Source organism: Diplodia seriata (genome assembly GCF_021436955.1).
Source record: "Diplodia seriata strain FDS-637 chromosome Unknown scaffold_1, whole genome shotgun sequence".
NCBI lineage: Eukaryota > Fungi > Ascomycota > Dothideomycetes > Botryosphaeriales > Botryosphaeriaceae > Diplodia > Diplodia seriata.
The window spans coordinates 2,773,399-2,794,479 of NW_027117308.1; the positions used below are offsets into that span (position 1 = coordinate 2,773,399).

General features: G+C 50.0%; 6 protein-coding genes across 6 annotated transcripts; 5 read left to right on the forward strand and 1 right to left on the reverse strand.

The window, feature by feature from the left end:
* Positions 1 to 304: 304 nt before the first annotated feature.
* On the forward strand, positions 305 to 2,302 carry SRP68 (signal recognition particle subunit srp68; the record flags this gene model as incomplete). Its single annotated transcript, XM_066772325.1, has 3 exons — positions 305 to 495; positions 545 to 1,122; positions 1,176 to 2,302. The coding sequence occupies 3 exons, from the start codon at positions 305 to 307 to the stop codon at positions 2,300 to 2,302; spliced, it is 1,896 nt and encodes a 631-aa protein (XP_066637604.1).
* A 276-nt stretch (positions 2,303 to 2,578) lies between these two features.
* Positions 2,579 to 6,705, reverse strand: SLS55_000818 (uncharacterized protein; the record flags this gene model as incomplete). Its single annotated transcript, XM_066772326.1, has 5 exons — positions 2,579 to 2,813; positions 2,956 to 4,276; positions 4,340 to 5,919; positions 5,973 to 6,567; positions 6,699 to 6,705. The coding sequence occupies 5 exons, from the start codon at positions 6,703 to 6,705 to the stop codon at positions 2,579 to 2,581; spliced, it is 3,738 nt and encodes a 1,245-aa protein (XP_066637605.1).
* Positions 6,706 to 7,008: 303 nt separating this feature from the next.
* On the forward strand, positions 7,009 to 7,293 carry SLS55_000819 (uncharacterized protein; the record flags this gene model as incomplete). The annotated part of the gene is made up of 2 exons (XM_066772327.1): positions 7,009 to 7,014; positions 7,102 to 7,293. The coding sequence occupies 2 exons, from the start codon at positions 7,009 to 7,011 to the stop codon at positions 7,291 to 7,293; spliced, it is 198 nt and encodes a 65-aa protein (XP_066637606.1).
* Positions 7,294 to 8,466: 1,173 nt separating this feature from the next.
* Positions 8,467 to 9,096, forward strand: SLS55_000820 (uncharacterized protein; the record flags this gene model as incomplete). The annotated part of the gene is made up of 1 exon (XM_066772328.1): positions 8,467 to 9,096. The coding sequence occupies one exon, from the start codon at positions 8,467 to 8,469 to the stop codon at positions 9,094 to 9,096; it is 630 nt and encodes a 209-aa protein (XP_066637607.1).
* A 713-nt stretch (positions 9,097 to 9,809) lies between these two features.
* Positions 9,810 to 10,698, forward strand: SLS55_000821 (uncharacterized protein; the record flags this gene model as incomplete). The annotated part of the gene is made up of 2 exons (XM_066772329.1): positions 9,810 to 9,896; positions 9,955 to 10,698. 2 exons carry the CDS (start codon positions 9,810 to 9,812, stop codon positions 10,696 to 10,698), a joined length of 831 nt encoding a protein of 276 aa, XP_066637608.1.
* Positions 10,699 to 12,230: 1,532 nt separating this feature from the next.
* On the forward strand, positions 12,231 to 13,514 carry SLS55_000822 (uncharacterized protein; the record flags this gene model as incomplete). The annotated part of the gene is made up of 2 exons (XM_066772330.1): positions 12,231 to 12,236; positions 12,450 to 13,514. The coding sequence occupies 2 exons, from the start codon at positions 12,231 to 12,233 to the stop codon at positions 13,512 to 13,514; spliced, it is 1,071 nt and encodes a 356-aa protein (XP_066637609.1).
* Between the last annotated feature and the right edge of the window lie 7,567 nt (positions 13,515 to 21,081).

A 21,081-nucleotide genomic window follows, 5' to 3' on the forward strand; every position in this document is an offset into this window, starting at 1 on the left:
ACATACAGCGCTGCATAACGCCGCGGGAGGTGTAAGACGAGAGATTCGGGGGGCGGAAAAGAGGTCCAGCCGGAGGCGAGCAGATGGGACGACGCCCTACGAGCAAGAGGCGGCGTGGCGGTGGCAATGGCAGTGGTGGAGGGTTCTGCGCGCAGCGCGTCGGCCGTCGAAAGACCGGGACGGGTCATCGACGAAATTGGCCGGCCAAACCATTTTCCAGCGCGCGTCATTGCCGCCTGCTGCGCGCCGACCTGTGACCCCGCGGCCGCGCAGTAGTTGCTTCACCACCTGCTTCCCTGCTCCAATGGACATCACCGCCTTTGTCGTCGCCCAGCGCGACGAGGCCCTGTTGCTGGGTGACTACAACACCTACCGCCAGACCTGTTCGCGCCGCATCCTCACCCTCCGCAAACGCACCGGCCGTGCCACGCCCAAGAATGCGAAATACAGCGCAAAAGCCCCTGTTACGGCAGATGATATTGCCAAAGGCCATGAGTACGTCAACCGCTCGAGCAGCGCAGTCCGATCTAATGCCAGCCGTTAGCTTCGTCCATCTCTTCCTCTTCACGGCCGAGCGCGCCTGGGCCCACGCCATGTACATGAAGGCTGTCCATGCCGAGGACAACGCCGACAAGGGCATCACTGGCTCCACCCGAAAGCACATCATCTCGCGACTGCACAAGGCGGCTCACACGGCGAACGAGCTCGCGTCGCTGTTGGCCGACCAGTCCACCGGCGCGACCACTACCGATCTGCTGGAGGCTCAGGCATACGTATACTCGCTCCGCGGCGCCGAGGAGTTTGAGAAGCAGGCCGAGGGTATCCATTCCGATAGCGCCCACCCGCCGGATCAGCGGTGGAAGCCGTGCCTTGTGAATTACTCGGGTGCACGCATCATCTACAATGCCCTCCTCCAGACCACCAAGAAGGACCTCTACAAGGAGTTCCTGGCCAGCACGGTTGATCCCAGTATTCGTTACGCTGCATACCAATCGCGCCTTCCTCGAACTGTCGCTGTCGCCACAGTTGCCCGCCAATACTTTCCCAAGGAGGATGCCACCCTGACGTCCGCCGTGGAGGAGCTCTATCCTGATGCTCTGAAGGATGAGGCAGTAGCTACTGGTACGTGCCATTGGAGCCAGGAGCAACCCTTTTGTAACTAACAAGCAATGCAGGCAAGGGTGAGGGTGCCGTCGAGAAAATCCCCAATACCATCACCTGGCGCTCACGGACCGCCAACATCGTTGATGCTGCGGTCGGCCAAGCTCTCGCAGCGGTTACGTCCGCTGAGGCCCGTCTCTCCGCATTCCTTACCTCTGCCTCGCCGGAAACGTCTTTCCGGGATAAGGCAGCTGCATACGACGAGGTTCTCATTGCCAGCCAGGATGCTTCGGATTCTACCCGTCACGCTATAGAAGAGCTTGAGAAGGAAGGTGTCAGTGAGGGAGACTCGCGCATGCAGGATCTCCGGGTGACAGATCTAGCTGTCAACTACGCTCTTATCGGCTGGCGTGTAGGAAGGAACAGAGTGCTCATCGGTCTAGAGGACGGCGCCGTGCTGCATTCGGAGAATATCAAGAAGCCAAAGAAACCCAGGAAAGACGGCAAAGAGTGGGTCGAAAAGGAAGAAGGCACTGGCCGCAAGATTGCGAGAATACGGGAGCGTAATGTGCTTTATGACTCCATTCTTCAGAGTATCGACTCGGTAAAGGACCTCAGGGGCGCCATGCGCGATGCTGCCTTCATCGAAGAGCTGGAGGGGAAGAGAGCTTACTACCGCGCTCTCAAATGCGTCAACCTCGGCTATTCCCACTCGCTTCTCTCCCAGTCCAAGAACGCACTTGCTCTGTTTGCCCGAGCGCTTGAACTCGCGAACAAAGCTGTAGCTACTGGCACGTCGGAATCCGCGTCCGAACCTCCCAAGCTTGACATCACCCGCGAACAAGCCGACGCCCTCCACCACCGCATCCAAGGCATCGTCCAACAATATCGTGCTCTCGTCGATCTCCAAAGCCACGCGAAGAGCGACTCGGGCAACAAGAGTGTCGTCCCGACTCCCATCGTGGAGCGTCTCAACCAATATCCGCCCGAGGGTGTAGACCTCCAAAATATCGTTGAATGGCCGCCGAAGCTGCAGTCTGTGCCGGTGAAGCCCCTTTTCCTGGACGTGGCATTCAACTATATCGACTACCCCGGCAGAGCTAAGGCGACTGTGGAGAAAGAAGGAGGTGTCCAGGTGGAGCAGGCCCCAGCTCAGGCGGGGGAACCGAAGAAGAAGGGATGGTTTGGCTTCGGACGGTAAAGAGATTGATAACGCTCATGACGGTGATACGAGACTTGTTGCCAAAAAAGACAGAGATGAGAATAATAATCGAAAACATTCGAGACGACAAGTAAGTCTCCTAAAGGCGGCGTGCCATGTGATGGATTGTTGAAATCTAAGACCGCAAAATCACCCTTGGAATCAAAACGCCTCAAGGTTCAGACCATCGTCGCTGCGCTGTGAAAACATGAAGATTCTCGAAAGCCAAACGCGACGATGACATGCTTTAGTTTGCCGTGAACGCACGTAATCCGATCAGTCCTTCCGCTTCCCTTGGCCCTGCGCCTCAAGCAGCGCCTTGAACAAGCTCCCCTCGGTATCCAGCAGCACCCGCGGCGAGCCAACCTCGACAATCTCACCCCTCTCCATGACGACGACGCGGTCAAAGTCCAAGATGGTGTTCAGCCGATGCGCGATGGCGACGACGGTCCTGTCGACAAAAGCCGAGCGCAGGATCTCCTGCATCAACGCATCCGTCGCGGCGTCGACACTTGACGTTGTAAACACCAATATCAGCACAACATTTTCCCAGACACGGGGGGAGAGGGGGGATCGGAGAGAAGAAAAAAGCCCCCCCCCCCCCCCCCCCCCCCCAAAAAAAAAAAAAAAAAGGAAGGCCAAGCTCCACTCACCTGCTCGTCGCCTCGTCCAACACCACGATCCTGCCCGGCTGCAGCACCGCCCGCGCCAGGCAGAACAGCTGCTTCTCCCCCTGACTCAGCAGCGCGTCCACATTGTCCAGCCCGACGTCCAACGCTGACGGCAACCCCGCCGCCGTCGCGACGCCCTGCAGCTTATCCCACAGCCGCACCCGCCGCAGCGCCCGCTCCATCTCGGCGTCCGACGGCAGCGGCCGCGCAGAATCATCCAGGTCATCATCCGCAAACCGTCCGTTCGAAGCAGCAGCAGCAGCAGTCTTAATCATCGGCGTCGCCATCGTCCACGGCGCCAACTCCCCCCTCACACCCGTCGTCCCCCCCAGGAAAAACGGCTCCTGCGGCAGCGCGACGACGCGCGACCGCAGCGCGGCGACACGGACGGTCGAGACGTCGACGTCGTCGATCAGGATCTGTCCTCCTCCTCCTCCGCCGTCGTAGTGCTGCTTCTGCTGCTGGAGATGCAGTAGACCGAACAGCGTGGCCACCAGGCTGGACTTGCCCGAGCCGGTGCGGCCGCAGATGCCGATTTTCTCGCCAGCGGCGATGGTGAGGGTGATGTTGCGGAGGACGGCGGTTGCTGCGGAGGGGGAGGGGGAGGGGGAGGAGGAGGAGGTCGGAGGGGGCTGCTCCTGGTAGCTCGCGGTGATGTTGCGGAAGGTTATGGAGCCGTGCTGGGGCCAGGAAGGGGGTGGTGGGGATAGAGGAGAGGAGGGGTAGGGGGAGGAGAGCGAAGTGGTGGTGGCAGGCGGCGACGACGAGTCTTCCTGCGGCGTCTGCGTCGAGAAGAGTCGGATGCGGGCGACGGCGCTGAGAGCAGTCTCCAGCTCCGTCCAGGCGGTGACGAGGAGGCGGATGCCCCCACCGAGCTCCATCGCTCCGACGAGAGCGAGACCCAGGTATCCAGCATCGATCTTGTCCCGCAGCGCGATGGCCAAGCCGACGAGCACGACGACGAGCCCCGCCACCATCAGCTCGAGCACCAGCTTCAGCCAATTCTGGATCGCATGCAGCAGGTAGAAGGGCACCTGCGACGCTTCGAGCAAGCGGTCGTTGCGGGCGCGGAACGCCGCGCGCCAACCGTAGGCGCGCACCGTCTGGATTCCCGCGAGCGTTTCGAGGAAGTGGGTGCACAGTGGCGCCTTGGCCTCGAGGTCCATCAGCCGGATCTGTCGTGATGTGCGCAGGTAGACGCGCTGGATCGCGTAGCCGATGCCTGCAAGAAAGGGGAGCAGCGCCGCGATAGGCGGCGTGGCGACGATGAGGATGGCGAAGTTGGCGGTGTCCTCGAAGAGGGCTGCACTTGGTCGTTAATTTTGGGGATGGGGGTGGGAGTTTTGAGGAGGGGGGTGTGGCTCACTGTAAGTTGTGTTCACCCAGGCGAAGGCGAGGGTGGTATCGACCAGTACGATGTCTTGGGAAAAGCGGTTGGTGATGGATCCGACGTCGGTCGTGACCAGGTACGAGAAGTGGGCGCCCATGAAAGCGGCCAACTGGTGTGCGTGCATTGACAGGCTGGAGCTGGGGGCGAAGACCATGGTCATATGCGAGAGGGACACGGCGACGAAGAAGACGTCGACGGCGGTGATGGTGGTGAAGATTCCGATGCTCTTGCGCAGGGATTCGGGCGAGTCGCTGTCTCTTGCCAGCTCCTTCAGCCAGATGTACTGCAGTGAAGTGCTGACCTGTGCCAGGGTCATCAGGACGAGGTATGTCACGACCACTTTCTTGCCCACTAATTTGAGGTAGTATGTGAGCGTGCGGAAATCGCCAGCTCTTCGGTCGTATCCATCTTCTGGCTCGACAGCCGCCTCAGCTGAAGCGCTTGCCAAATTGTTTTCATCCGAGGTTCCTTCGGGGCCGTTGCCATCGAAGTCGGAGGCAGAGGATTCTGTATCTCCGCTGTGCAGGTCATACGCTTCCAGGAAGGCAGAGCTGGTAGCCAGTTCGGCATAGGGGCCATGTGCAGTAATGCGGCCATCGGACATGACAACTACCCCGTCTGATTGCGGAGCCCAGCGAACAGAATGCGTCGACAGGACCGTTGTGCACTTCATCTTGCGCAGAAGCCCATTTCGACCGAATACACGAGAAAAGACAATACATTCCGTCGTGTGGTCGAGGCCGGAGAGCATGTCATCGATGACCAATACGGGTTTGCGAGCATACAATGCGCGCGCGAGCGCAATCCTGTTTTTCTGGCCACCGGAAAGGGAAATGCCGCGCGAGCCAACCATGCTGGCATCTCCACCTTTCAGCTCCGCAAAGTCTCGCTTGAGCCCACATGCCCAGGTCACGCTTTCGTACCAGCTCTGCTCGAAGTCGCTCTCACCGAGGATATTCTCGCGCAGCGTCGCGTTGCGCAACCAGGGTGTCTGAGGGCAAAAGGCGATTCCGGAGCCGTTGGACTTGAGCGTGCCGCTGAAAAGTCCCGTTTCACAAATCAAAGATTGTAGGAGTACGGACTTGCCGGACGCGACCTTCCCGATGACCATGATGAAGGAGTCTTCATCGATTTCAAGGGTGATGTCGTGGAGTAGAGGTCGTGTACGGTCAACGCCGAAGGAAGCATGGGACAGTTCGAAAACCTTTGATGGCCTGCTCCTGTTGTCGAGTGCCCTGAGCTCCACTTCTTCCGACACTGATGTACCATTCCCATCGTCTTCCACAGCCTCGTCATCCACCCCGCTTGTGAGATAGACTTGTATGCGGTATAGCGATGCCGCCGCGCTTTGGAATTCTGGAATATTCTGGAGCACGCTCAACATAGGGGAGGTCACCAGCTTCAGCGCCGAAAGAGAAGTAAATAGTATGTCGAAGTCAAGGCTTTTGCCACCGTACAGCGCGATGATGGCGAAGGTCAAGTATGTCGAGAAGATGGACATCTGGAAGATGAGGTTTGAAACAACCCATACATATGTCATTATCTTCCGAACGTACCTGATCTTATATCAGTGCAATCCACACGGCATTTGGTATATCTTGTGGCTTACCGATGGGCAGAGACTTCGTCGACTCTCAAAGCGGTCACCATTCTGTGCACTGCGCCGGTCAAGCCGAGCATTCGAATCCCTTTAGCTGATGAGGCGACATGTGCAATTGTCGTAACGCGCTTTTCGGTAGCTGCAACCCAATTTAGCTGACGCTCCTTGACACTGCCGCCAATGCCAGAAGACAGCAACGTAGAGAGGAAGATCACGATCAGCGGCGCCACAAACGCTGCTTTGAGCTTCTGATACAGGATATACAGAGCGATTGCAGCACTGATGGCAACCTCCCAGACGTTGTGCAGGTTTTTGAATCCCTCAAGGACTTTCTCGACATCAACGTTCATCAGGACGGTTGCGGAGCCCAGATTGACGTCCTGAGAAGTGATCTGGAGAGCCTTTTGGTATATCTCAGAAATCAACACCAAGCGCAGCTTGGTCAAGAACCGCGCAACGTCTTGAGAGTACCACGAAGAGAACACAGCGAGAAAGGTGTAGTTGAGGGCGAAGGCTCCGAGCAAGCCGTACCCTTCGTTGTTGGTCGTGCTGTTGATTGGCTTCTGGACGTAGGCAACCATGGCGGCGATGAGGAACGGTTGGGCTAGAGTTGTGCCCATGTACAAAAGCCTTCAATTCATCAGCAGATGCAGGTCCATGGGCCGCGGGCGCACGAACCTGGGAAGCACAGGCAGAAAAAGGTCCTGTCGTAGAACGGAACATATGGTTCGCAACAGGGCATGGCCTCCGTGCTGGTTCTCTCGGGTATCCCAGTGTCTATGAAAGCGCTCGCATAGTTCCTGAGAGACTAAGTCGGTGTCGATTTTGTGCAGGTCTTGTGGCCGAAGAATTCTGCCATAGCCTGGGAGGAAATCAGCCGTTGAACGTGGAAGAAACGTATGCGACCCGACCTTCTCTGAAGAGGTCGTTCAAATACAAGAACAACTTCTGTCCGAACAGGCCGATCAGTTCCTCTGGAGAGCGTCCCCTGTCCGCGTCTGAAACGAGGAGGTCTGTTTTGCTCAATGATTCCAGAAGCAGCAGCATGCCGGTCAGAGCGGTGTGGACTGAGGTGCAGCTGACCAAGGTAGCTTCGTAATGCATCAGGAACAGCGTCCTCAGTCGAACGGCATCACAGATGAACAGCACCAGCAGGAAGAATTGGAGCAGGTGGCTTGGCCTTACGGCTCTAGAATGCTCCAGCCGTGAAAGCAGTACGATGCACCAGGAAGAAAGGAACTCTACGCATGACGAGGCTATCGAGGTGTTCGTCTTGTACGTGTCCAAGTTTGCCCAGAGGGCGAACAGAAGCGTGCTGGAAATGGCGTAGAGCGTGCTGATGACCTGAAACGAGCGATCAGCTGAAGTGTTGGCAGTGCTTTTAGCCGGTCGCTACCAATTTCAAGAAGCCGAGGTGAGTCTTCTTTGCGACTCTAATCTGGCGACGTCGTAGGGTCAGGAGCCGGGCGGGCGCCAGCAGTAAAAGAAGCGCCTGCGGCAGCAGACCAAGCACGCTTTCCTCGAAGGTAAGTGTGAAGTCAAAGCCGCCGCGACAAGCGCCCACAGCTGGGCCAAACGAGCCATCGGAACCGCAGACCTGGCTCATTGGCGCGTCTTTGCAGGGATGATATGTACCCCAGATGAGGGTAGTCTGGTTCGAGGTGGGTGCACTTGTCGCTTCCCGAAAGAGGATCCTTGACGTGGTTCTGGAGATTGGAATGATGCACACACCAGTCTGGCGGGCGGACTACAGATGTTCAAGAGCAAAGTGTCTGCCTGAAATGGGCGGGGCGCTTGCTTATCCGCCTGCCTAATGCGGGCACGCGAAGATAGCCCCGGCATTGCGTTATCCATCAGCAACACCGTTTGCTCTTGAACTCCGCATCCGATTCCCTGGACCAGCACTTGCAGCTTTGTTTCCAAACATCATCCCTCCAGCTCTTAAAAAGTCTACTCTTCCTGGAGGCTCTTTGTTGCCGATGTACTTTTTTTCTTATCAACCTTCGCACGGCTGAGTATAGCGATTCGCGATAGCTTCCAGCCCATTCTTTCGACGTTTGTCCTGCACTGCACCGCTTCCTGACGTTGGTCCATGTCGTGCAGCTATTTCCACTACAGCCTCCCATTTCTCGGAATCGGTCCTTCGCAGGAGACGGTGACAAGAAAAGGAGCTACTTCTCTGGAAGTGGAGTCGGTGCCTGGCGGTGGCGATGGTGATAGTCGGCGGAGGTTGAACGGGATCGGCGCCCAAGCTCGTTCTGGAAACCGCGACCAACTAGCAAACGGCATCTGACGTAGCTTCCTGTTCAGCTGCCCTCGTGCACGCACTCCACCTCCAAATCATAAAAGCCCACTCTTCTTCCGTCATTCTGATTTTCGCATCGTCAACTCTCCTGGCGCCCGCAACCCGTCCAACCATCGCCGGCACCGCCGCACTCCGCACTCATGTTAGTACTGGCGGATGAGTCTCACACACCATTCAGCGCGCTAACTCTTCGGTAGCATGGGTTTCTGGGGAGACCGCTTCTTCCAGAGTGATCGGGATCTCGACATTGTCTGCGTCCTCTCCGAACACCTCGGCGTCGACGATGTCTACATTCCTGAAGATGCCGAGGAGCTGCGCAAGGAGCTCGACAGCGGCAAGCTGGAAGCCGAGTTTCGCAAACTCCGTGACGGCGCCTACACAGAGGAAGACCTGAGCTTTTTCAATGTCAAGACGACCGCCGTTGTCTTGGCTGCAGCCGCCATGCGTCACGGTGCCACCATCTCCCCCGACTTCCGCCAGTACGTCAAGGACTCTCTCAACTCTCGCCTCGAGATGCACCAGCCGGCCAAGGATGACATGGCCACCGCTATCGATATCTATCGCGATGGCATCCCGCTCGATCTTGCCGGCATGGGGCTGTTTGAGCTGATGGATACCGTGGATCGCCCCAAGGGAGGCGGAGTTAACATCTTGTCTCCTGAAATTTTCACTGCCTGCGAGTTCGTTGAAGATGAGTGCAGCGAGTGTGGCAAGGGAAGCGATGCCCTGCTACGTTGCGCCCGATGCCACAAGGCTCGCTACTGCAACACCGAGTGCCAGAAGAAAGCCTGGAAGAAGCACAAGCCGTGGTGCACCACTGATGCTTAGGGGCTTGCTTCTCCCTGCTCTTAAACATTGGGGCAGCATTTAAATCACCTACAAGAGCATACTGGGCCTTCCACATTCACCACAATCATGGTTCAACTGGCCGGACTCTCTGATGCTATGGAGGAATACCATAAGACAGTAATTTGGTGGATAGCTACTTATGCGGTATTCAGGTCTCATGGAATGGAAGTGATAGGCCCCACATTTGACCTGTCCGAGAAGCTTTGCCAGCAGATATGCACTGTTCTTTTGAGACTATAGAGCTTGCCACGACTTTTTGCAGGGTCTGCTACTATGATTGATACCGGTCGACCCTTTGTTCAATTGCAAATCTGGTCCAGCTTATCACTATTCGTCGCCTCAACCGATCCATCATGCTCTAGCAGCACTTCATCAATATCCAAACGGTGACATCATTTACGTGATATCCGACTGCACGCGGCCCAAGGCCCAAGCTTTATGCGCCGTGCGCATCAGCTGTCACGCACTTCGCAGCTGCTCGAAGTGGCTATAAACTCACATCCGTCTTTCATCCTACGACACTACAACAACAACCTTGGCTTCTCACCAAGACCTCTTTCTTGGTAGCTACATCCAAACACTGCTTTACTGACGATTCAACACAAACAATCTCATCCCCTCTCCACAAGAGTCACCTTTGAGCTCCACAACCGGTGTTTCACTTACGAGCGAACTCTCCACTAAGGGACACCATGACCTTTGTGCGCCTTTCCTTCAAGGATGTCAATGGGGATGAGAGAACCCATAAAGTGCCGGGAAAGGTCGTGTCGGACTACGAGGTAAGTCTCACCAGCGGCTGGTTTTCCGTATGTCGGCACCAACCTTAATCTTCCACAGGCTCTCACCTCCTACGTCCTCAAGTACCTTCACAGGGAGCCGCACATGGATGAGATCCACATCCACACAAACTCAGGGCCATGCCAAGAGGAAACGCTGGTGTATGCGGATAACTACAACACTGGCTGCTTCCAGTGCGAGAACGCTGGAGAGGCAATTCCTCTTCACGTCCACCTCCTTCCGAGAAAGTACATCCGCGTTCCGATAATGGCTTCAGGAACAGCCAAGCCATGCTACTCGGCCGATGACTTGAGCATTCACGCCATCAAACAAATCACCAACAACAATAACGAGCGGCTCGTAGTCGGTCGCGCCCACAGGTCTCAAGCTGCGGTATATGCAATCATGTGCCGAGACGACTCCGTCAAATACTACCAGACCGACTGCGACCTCAGCGGAAGGAAGTGCTCTGACGGCAAGCATCGTCCCATCCAAGCGAAGAAGATCAACTTCTTCCGAGACACCACCGAAGGCAAAGTTCGAAACCGCCTCAGAATCAAGAAAGCGATGACAATCGAAAAGGTTTTGACAGGCTTGACTGCAGCCAAGGCCCAGCGAGGCGGCGGTGACGGCAACGGTCAGCCATCGAACCCACACGCGTACACGACTCGCCTCAGGATCTCGCCGCAGGCATTTGCTGTGCTAGAGAATGATGGATCCACTATTCGGCAGAATGCATCCAACTCCGGTCCTGAACGTAAAGCTGCGTCCGATATTGTTGAGCACCATCAGGCCGGATCATAATAGCCTACGATAGGACTTGGGTGGAAGAGAGCGGCTTCAGATTGTTTCACGGTTACGGGAGCTTGCGTTCGGGATTTGCAAGCATTGTGGAACAGTTGAAAGTCCTACGGAGTTTTGTGTTCTGCATAGCGGGTGATTTTGAATACTTCGGGTCTATACGGTTCTTTACATACTCCCACTCAGCCCGACCGGGGACATCAATGAGTTTGGCAAAGTGTGCCACGTCGACGGGTCAGGCTGTTTTTTTTTTTTTCTCTCGCAGTAGCTACACTGTCATTCCCTGACGAGCTGATTCCAAAAGCTACAGAGAGTTACGATAGTCAAAATATACTATTTCCCTTTGACGTTCTGAAGTGAGCCTTGTCAGTGCGGACTTGGCAATTGGGCCCATTCGCGGCAACAGAGAAGAGACACTCCAATTATGAGAGCGACAACAGCTTCTTTTGTTTGTTGATAGTTTGCCTAAGCTTAGGCGGGTGGTTAAAGAAAGATTCTGGGCGTAGGCATGCGCACAAGAACATCCGAGCAATATCTCCAACTACCTACGGAACGAGCTTGTATCTTCGTAGATAGGATCTGAATGATTAGGCCCGCCCGAGTTCGATTCCAATCGAGTATTACAGGGTCACTCGCTGGGTCCTCCGCGTAATCACCGGCAGAGATGCGCGTCGTCAAGGGCGCGTTGCCATGCGGATGGACTGTCACGTGCTCCGACCTCCGAGCAGCGCGCACTCCGACCATTTGCGACCATAAAAGCTCTGCCAAGGCTCGCGCTCTATCCTTCACCACCGAGCCTCGTCACAAAGATCTTCGCGCCCGTTCCAAGATCCAATCTCCTCTCACGCGACAGCCTCCTCCACCCTGAGACGCGACTTTGCTACGCGGCCGGTCCAACTCTCCGGCGACAACTCACGCACTCAAGATCTTCTTGCCAGCCCTTGACAGCAAAGACGTGTCTGAGCCCATCTTGCGCGCTTCCAGCTTCCTGGCCACCTCGAAACATTGCGCCCTTCTCAACTTGCTGTCATCACTGCACCGCACTGCCACGGACAAGCTCCATCGACACGGACACTTCCGCAAAGCTTCCCACCAAGGACCGGCGAGGTCCTGTGCAACTCTTCATCACCCACTACAGCTGCGCTACAGAGGAGCCAAGAGGTCTTCCACCCAGATATTCCAACCTGCCGTTCCACGTCTACACCACAACCCGCGCGTTCTTGGACTTCAAGAACTCATACTCAGATCATCGGAACAAATTCTGTCCACCTCCACCCCTCGAACAGTCTTTCCACAGCTCTGTCGAGCCACGCATCACTGTCACGCGTCTGTCAACGCGACACTCCCAGCACTCCTGTCCGGCGCACATTCCCACACAACAACCCACCCGACGCGCATCGAGATATTCCACGCGGCAACACTTGCCATCCCAACCCGCAAGCCACCGACGCATTCACCGTCGAGGCGCATCCCGACACTCTCAAAACACACACACAATCACACCCACACCGACCAACCCCACGCACGCCGCAGCAATGCCGGTCCCCGGCTGGATCAACCTCTGCCTCTACGACGACCCGAGCCAGAACTTCCTCCTCCCCAGCGCCAACATCTCGACCTACTCCGTAAGTTCCTCCTCCCCCCCACCGCCCTCCTTCCCTTCCCCCCTCTACGCCACCAATCACCACCACCACCACCACCACCAAAGCAACAGTAAAAAAAAGCCATTGATCACCTAACAGCCCGCGCCCCAGAACCTCTCGGCGCGCATCCACGCCATCTTCAACGTCTCCGCCGCCGAGTTCCCGACGTTCGAGATCGTCGGGACGGGGACCTGCGGCGCGCTCGCCCCGCGCCTGTGGGATCTCGGCATCTTCTTCACCAGCTCGCCCGTGACGGCGGTCGTCGCTTACGTCCGCTTCTTCCCCAGGGCGGCGACCGCCAGTCCGCGGACGGTCGAGGCGGCGCACGCGCTGCTGGCGCTCAGCCAGCAGCGGGAGGAGAGGGAGGAGGAGGACGAGGAGAAGGAGGAGGAAGAGGAGAAGGAGGAAGAAGAGGAGAAGGAGCAGCAGCAGGAGGAGGGCCGCGGCAAGCGGTCGCGCAGCAGCAGCAGCAGCGGCAGCAGCAGTAACCCGGTGGTCACCACCAAGCGCGCCCGCTTGTCGTCGCCCTCCCCTGTTGCTGCTGGTCCGCCGTCCAGCCCCGCGCCGCAGGCGAGCGGCGGCAGCAGCAGCAGCAGCCTCAGCGAGCTGGGGGCGGAGGTAGAGCTGGAGCTGGAGAGGGAGGACAGGGAGCTGGCATGGCGCCAGCAGCAGCAGCAGCAGCAGCAAGAGGAGGAGGAGGAGAAGGAGGGAGAGGACGAGGACGAGAGGGAGAGGAAGGACGAGGGGTTCGTCACCCTCCACTTCTCCTTCGTCAACCGCATGACGCGGTCGCACGGCGTGGCGGTTGGCTCGCTGCGTCTGGCGGGAAGGCCTGCCGCGCGACTCTTGGCGGACTTCGAGGACGAAGTCAAGGGCCACGCGTGGGAGGCGTTCCAGCTGGACGCGGTCGGGCGCCGCCGCGGCCGCATGACTGAGAGGCAGGCGTTGGAGCTGGGGCAGAGCTTGGCGGTGAAGATCCTGGTGGAGGGCGGTGGTGGGGTGGACGTGTTGGGGGAGAGGAGGGCGGTGGGGGAGTATGCGGTGGTGGAAGAGGAGGGTGGTGGTGGTGCGGAGAGGATTGTGAGGGCGACGGTGGAGTTGTGGAGGGAGGAGGACATTGCGATGGAGGTGTTGGGGAGGGCTTCGCCAACGAGGGATGAGGAAGAGGAGGGTTAGGTGGCGGTGGTGGAGAGGATACGGGTCGGTGCGGTGCTTTGTGCTTGGTGTTGTGTGGGGGGCGCCGCCTTGTAGGTGTCCGAGGATTGAGCCTGATGAATACATGTATTATAATTGTCACATTGCATGCAAGCACATCTGGTGTGAGCTCCCAGTGGTGAAACAGCCAGCCCCAGTGGTGTGTAGGCCGACAAAAGAGCAAGACAGGGTCCGTTTACGATGTGGAGCAGCGGGAAGCGTTCTTTCCCGAACTGACGCAGTCTGATTTGTCGGTGGCGGTTGAGACAGAAAGGGCTGAGAGAACCTTTAGCGCTGGAAGAAGCGGACTTGAAGAGGAAATCGTGGTAGCCCAACGGCCCCTGAAAAATGTTCTGGAAGTCAGAACTGAAATGTGCAGTGGCTGACTTATAACGTAATCATATCGAATAGAGAAGGAACTGGCAGGCAAAGCTGCGCACAGCGAGTGCCGGTAATGGAAGGAGGCGCTCTGGTCACATGCACTCGCGTCAAAGCGCGCTGCAGCATGACGACGTAACCCAACCCTGCTCTTCCCTGCACCTTTCCACCTCGCCACTGCACCCGCTTTGCGCACCATGGACTCGGAGAAGGGCGCAGAATTGCCATCCACCGCGCCTGGACAGCCAGCCAGTATGCCCACGCGACCATTGCTTCGCGGCTACGTCTAACAAATCAGATCCAGTCGCAGATGAGAAAGCACATCTCGAACACGAGAAGTTTCAACTTGGAGGCAAGGCTCTTTTCCATGCCAAGGGCGCGTGTGAATAACCGTCTACAGTCGAGCGCAATGCTTTCGACCGCGAGAGAGAAACCGAGTGGGCGACCATCAACCACGAGAAAGAGGAGTTGAACAGTGCGTGGCCACGACAGCACTTTGGTCGAGCCTGCTAACATTCAGAAGAGCAGAGAGATGAAAACGCTCAATTGAAGCAGCGCTTGATGTTCGGAATCAGCGAGTACTTCTGGAGAAAGGCCGAAATCGAGAGCGGCCTGGTTCCCGCTCCCGAAACCCCCGACGACAATCCCCAGCCTCTTCTTCCCTTGGAACAGCCTGGCCCGGACACTTCCCGCCAGACTCTGAACCCTCTGCCGAAGAGAAAGAGAAGCCTACCCTGGCTAGATAGGCAGCCGGCACCACTGACTACCAACGGCAAGGACGATTTAATTGGAGTGCACTCACCTTCGACTATGTCGCCCGCTCAACTTTCACACAATGAAGAAGAGGATGATCAGCTAGAGCCTGTTCCAAAGAAGAAGAGAGGCAGACCCAGACTACACAAAGAGGCAAAACCTGGAAGGGCGGATGAGCAGGAAAACCCCGTGAAGACGACCTCCGGACCGACTCAGAAGAGAGGCCGGCCGAAGCTGTATCATCATACCGAGTATGGAACAATGCTGCCACTCACATACATGTTGCCCAGTGGGGCTGTCTTAGATGCTGAGCAAGCCCGAGCGCGACGTCCTGCACATTGGGAGTATGTCATCCGCTTCATCAAGGACCGTCAGGTGGCCGCCAAATTTGCAGTCCGTGCCTGGCTCGAGAAGAAGAGCAAAGATTGCATGGTGTGCTTTGTCGACCTGAAGACGAAGTCTGAGTGGGACCCAGGCTGCGAGAGACTTCGGGCATGTTATGTCTGCCAAAGGTCGAGTCGTCCCTTACTAGGGTACTAAGGGCCTATAAATAATTTTGTATCTGCTAGTAATGTTAGTAGATAATACAAATTATACGGTTTTACCTATAAGAATAATAGTATATTATATTAGCCGTTTTTAAAACCGTAATTCTCGTACGCGTTTCTAGCGCTTATACTTTTTTTATAGCGAAACTATTAATATACTACTAAATTATATAGGTTTACTATAAAAAGTAGAATTACGACTTAATAATATAGTAAAATCTATATTCTAAGATTATAGAAAGCTCGGCTAGATACTAAAGAATAATAGTATCGAAGAAGAAACGCTTATTTATTTAGTAGATTAATCTTTATATATAGTAAATTCGTAGATTTAGATATAAGAGTCGTTTAAGACGTATAGTATTAATTAAATATATAGATAGACGATAGAGAATAGCTCTATTTTTTATAGATAATTACTACTAAAATACGAAAGATTCTTTTAATAAAAAAACCTAGTATTCTAAAGTAACGAGATCGATTCTAATTTAGTATAATAAATAATAAAGTATAAAGAAGTATTTTCTTACGTTCTCTTCGCTTTACTATTTTTACGCGTAGCTCTCTTCGCCGTTTTTTTTTTATAGACGGCTTCTATTCGGACTTACTAATTAGTTCTTTATAAATAAACTATTTCTTTATCTTTTTCGCCGTCTTTTTCTTTATAGACGGCTTCTATTCGCTCTTATTCTATTTATCTTACTTTTTAATAACGTTCTTACGCTTTCTTTATATCTACTACTACTACTACTACTACTACTACTACTACTTCTACTTCTCGCGAGTAGTAATACGTATAGCGGTATCGCGCTTAAACTATTTATTATAAGTTCTCTTAATAGTAGTTTACTACTTCTTTATCTTATTAGTTTATAACTTTTACGACTACTACTAAAAGTCTTCTAGCTTATCGATAGGTCTACGAGCCCTACTACTATTTTTAAAGAGTAGTAGTAAAGATATTAGTATATTTAAAGATATCTTATAGATCTTTATAGTAATACTTATAAACTTATTATTACTCTTAGATATCTTACTCTTCTTATTAAACGTATCGGCGCCGTTATTCGAAGAATACTCTACTAAAATAGACTATTTTTAGTAGGATTTTCCCGCGATTCTAGCCTTCTTTAGTTTTATAATAGATATTAAGAGGCGAACGTAATTTGCCTTACTACGAGATAATCTAATAGCGTTCTCTAGTATAGTAATAATTATCTAGTTATCTTTAAATATCTATAGAAAGTTAAATTAAGGCTAATTCGTAAATTACTTAATTATCTTACTCTATTTCTTAGAAGGTACGTTCTTTTAAAAAGTAAAGTAAATAGCCTTCGTCTTCTTAGCTATCTCTTAAGAACTCTTATCGATAGTACGACGCGCGAAGCGTCTAAGAGCCGTTATATTATAAGTAAGAGCGAGATAGATAGTCTTATCTATTTAAATAAGAACGTTCTTCTAGAGTAGCTTATTCTTATAGAGTCTAACGATAAGGCCGTCGAAATCGAATTTCTCTATAAAGATAGATAAATAATAATAATATACCGCGGCCTTTCTAAATATTCGTATATTTTTATAGTAAATATAGAAGAACTAGCGTTCTTTTATATCTTTTAATATTAATTAGATAGTATACGAGACTTTATAAGAGACTCTATTAAGATAAAATCTTAATATATTATTACTAGAGTATTATATATATTTAGAATAATCTCTTACTACTTTAAATCGTTTATTATACTTTTCTAAAGATACTCTACGAGCGTATAATACGTACGCGTAAGAAGACGTAAATAGATTTAATACTAGATTCTTCGCTACTATTTTAATATATACGCCTTCGTATAGTCTAAAACAACGACTATAATAATACTATCTAGAACTACGAATATCTATTACTAGATAATCTTAACTTACTAAGCGGGTCTAAATATATTTACGAGAAAGAGAATAGCTTAGATAATAATTCTAGAGTAAGTATTAATTATTAGAATAGTAAATAGCTAAAGAAGCTATTCGACGATAGAGCTTAGCGTGCTACGATTTCGTAATTCTTATATAATTTACTAATAAAATTAGAATAGATACTATATAGCGAAGAAACTACGGTTTTTTACGCTATTTATAGAAGAACTCTTATACTAGATAGATAGAACTTCGCCGTCTCTTACTAAAAGTAAAGCTATTATTATAAAGAAGAAATATAAAGAGACTTTAAAAGATTATAAATATTTATTCGATTCTTATCGACTACTATAAGAATAGCTATATAGTATATATTAGTTTATTTACTAATAATAAGCGCTATAGATACTACTATAAGAAATAATATTATGCTTTATAATAATACTAGTATATACTATAAGTATACTATACTATATAGTATAGTATAGTATAGTATAGTATATATAGAATATAGATATCGATAGTATATACTATTTAAAATTTCGTTAGTATACTATAAAGTCTTAGCGGTATACTATTATAGTATACTATAGAATAGTATACTATATAGTATATTATTATAGTATACTACTAGAACTTATACTATTATAGATTTTAATACTTATATTAAATTAATTACTATAGATTTTTATACGTTTATATTAGATTTATAATAGATAGTAAAGGCTTTTATTTACTTTATCTTTACTATCTAGTTATTCTTCTCGTCGTTATAATCCTCTCCATCGCTAATATAGCTAAACCGTAGAGCGTTCTCTAGTTCGGCTATACGACGATCGATCTTCGTCTATAGCTTTAAACTACTATTAAAACTAGTAATATTAGGCATTAACGCATACTTTATATTATCCCGTAAGCCTCGAACTATAACGTAATTCTTAGTGGCGAGAAAGGTACGAAGTTCTATAATTTACTAGAATAAAGCTAGTAAGTAGAATCGATCGTACTTTTTCGTCCGCCTAGTATTACTAAAGTAGCGTTCGACGCCGACACTAGTCGAGTTAGTAGCTAAGATATCGCGAGCTATAATAGCGACACGAGGAAACCTAGGCTCTAGCTCGGCCTAAGCCTTTAGAACGTTTTTTTTAGTAGACGTTTCTATTAGAAGGTTAGTAACTATTATATTAACTATTATATTAACTATTATATCGACTACTATAACGCGTAGCCCGGCGTATAAAGACTTATCTACTATACGATAGGTCTTTAACTCGTCTTTCTCTATATCGTCGTTATCGTTAGTATCTATAGAGGGATTTAAGAAAACGTTAAACGCATCTTACGTTTAAGAAGTAGCTAGACGGGCGGGCTTCTCGCGATCGCGATAGATATAAATCTAAAGTTCTTATAGAAAGTTCTAGTACTTCTTCTTCTAGTCCGTGCCTCTCTAATTAAACGACTTAAAGTACTTATCCTTAAGATACGATAAAAGAAGAATAGCCTAGCTATAGAGAAGACCGACTAGACCGTCCGTATCTTTATAGTACTTCTAGAGCTTCTTTTAGGCTATATTAAGTCTAAAACGAAGTTCGGATTTCTAAGAGACTCTCTTACGAATAAGCCTACGCTTAGCTTTCTCGATATACCCGAGAAGACTATTATAGATTTAGAATACCCGTTAAAGGGTTAGTTCTTTCGTCTTACTTATAAGCTTTATCGCGAACGAGAAAGACTTAGTAAGATCGATAAGATACGTAACGTACTTTTATTCTATAGAAGTTAAATAAAGATACTTAAGACCGTTATCTTTAAGAAATTTATTAACAAACTTACGAATATAAAGAATTCTTAGTATATTAGATTATCGTTATAATCGATAAGATCGGCGTATTACTTATCTTATTAGTATAAAGACCGTCGAGTTCTACTAAGTTCGCATATTCTAAACTAGCTTAAGGACGCTTTTTTCTTTATTTCGGCTCTTTTCGAAGGCCTCTACTATCCGCTACTTCTTAGTAGGCCTCTTCTACTAGAGGTTCGATATCCCTCTCTTACGATAGTTTCTCTCTATCTATTAGTTATACGCGATCTATATCGTCTTCTATATATCGAATCGTAACGAGCTAGCGTTTATCGCGATCGTAATAAGGCGAATCTATATTTACGTTAGTATTCTATCTATTATATCGCTTATTATACGTATCTTTCTAAGAGTATAGGCTATCTACGCCACGCTTTTCTTGCTATAAAGAGCTTCGGGCGGTTAGGTCGCCTAAAGAGCTTTTTAATCCGCGGGATAGAAATTTCTTTAAAGCTCGTTATTAGTAGGTCGTATACGAAGTTTCTAAATTATATCGCCGAAGGCGAGATTAATAACGTGCGCTAGATACGAAACTAGAATAGGCCTACGATATTCTTTAGTAATATTCTCGTTCTAGCCGTTAAATACCCTCTCGAGCCTTAGTAGGCCTTAAATAGTAATATTCTTAAAAACGTTAGCGGCTAACTTCTTATTATTACTTACGTTATCGACCGTAATGGCTTAGATTCGACCGATAATTCCGTACGATCTAAGAGTCTTAATAAGAAGCTCTACGATTCGATAACCGATATAATAACCGGCTAGAGAGGCGAAGGCTAGCGTCGCTTTCTTAAGATGCTATAGTAGAGTTAATAGTATAATCTACGTAGCTTTAATTACGAGAAAGGCCTAACGGTACTAATCTATTTATCTATTAAGTATAATCGATATCCGAACGGGTATCGAAGAAAGCCGCTACTTTATTCGTTCTCGGATTTTTCTCTATATTCGACGGATCCGCGTTTTTATCGTACTCGTAGGTAGAAATTCTAGCCTAGTATTCTGCGAGAAATAGATATACGAGCGTTAAATATATACGTTCTTAAAGTAGCTAAGAGATAGTCCCTATATAATAATAACGCGGACCTAATAATCTTTAAAGATATCGATAGTAAGATCGATATCTTTAGCGAGTATATACCGCCGATGCTTTATCTTAAGCTAAACCTACTAGTTAGTATAAAACGTAATAGTTCGTATAATAGTTAGTATATATACCAATTCTCGCTATAGAGTAAGCTTAGACTACGTCGTATTTTCTCGTGCAAAGAAGATCTACTTATACCTACGAGAATTTAGATACGTTACTATACTCGAATTATCTAGACCGGTCTTACTCTTACTCTTCGTAGAGTATTATAGTACGGCGTCGTATCTACGATATACTAGCTTCGGCTTACTCGTCTACCGTATAGTATATTCTCTAAACTCTTTCTATAGGCTAGCTCGCTTTTTAGACCTTTACTTAATCTGCTTCGATTTTAGCCGCTACTAATTCTCTATCTTCTATTCGATTCGATTAAACTACGTTAAGAACGTACGCGTATTAGCGTTATCGAACTTATAGTATCGCGGCCCTTTTTTAATTAACCGAAGATCGAGACTCTCGAAAGAGAAAGAAATAGTTTCTTATAACTTCTAAACGAGCGAGAACTATTAAGCTAATCGACGTCGACTTAGAGAGTCGAAAGAGTTTAAGCCGAACGAAGTATTTACGAGCGTAGTAGCGAACGAACTATTTTAACTTTAAATATAGTAGCGGGGCGAGCGTCTAATAAGTACGTCTATAGTAAGACGTCTACCCCGTAGCGTAGCAAGAATAAAACGCGAAGGTCTAGCCCGAGACGACTAAGAACTTATAGTAATACGGTTAATACTTTTTAGTATACTAAGTAGCCTAGATTATAGTACTCTTAAGTACGTCTATCGAGGCGACTAATATAATATAATAGAAGACGAAATAATATCTATATCTAGTCTAGTAGGCTTATTACTACTAATCTTTACGAACAATATAGTAAGCACTAATAAACTAACTTATACACCGACTATTATACCGACTATTATAGGCGAAGCCACCCGATAAGTAGCTATCGGCTAAATT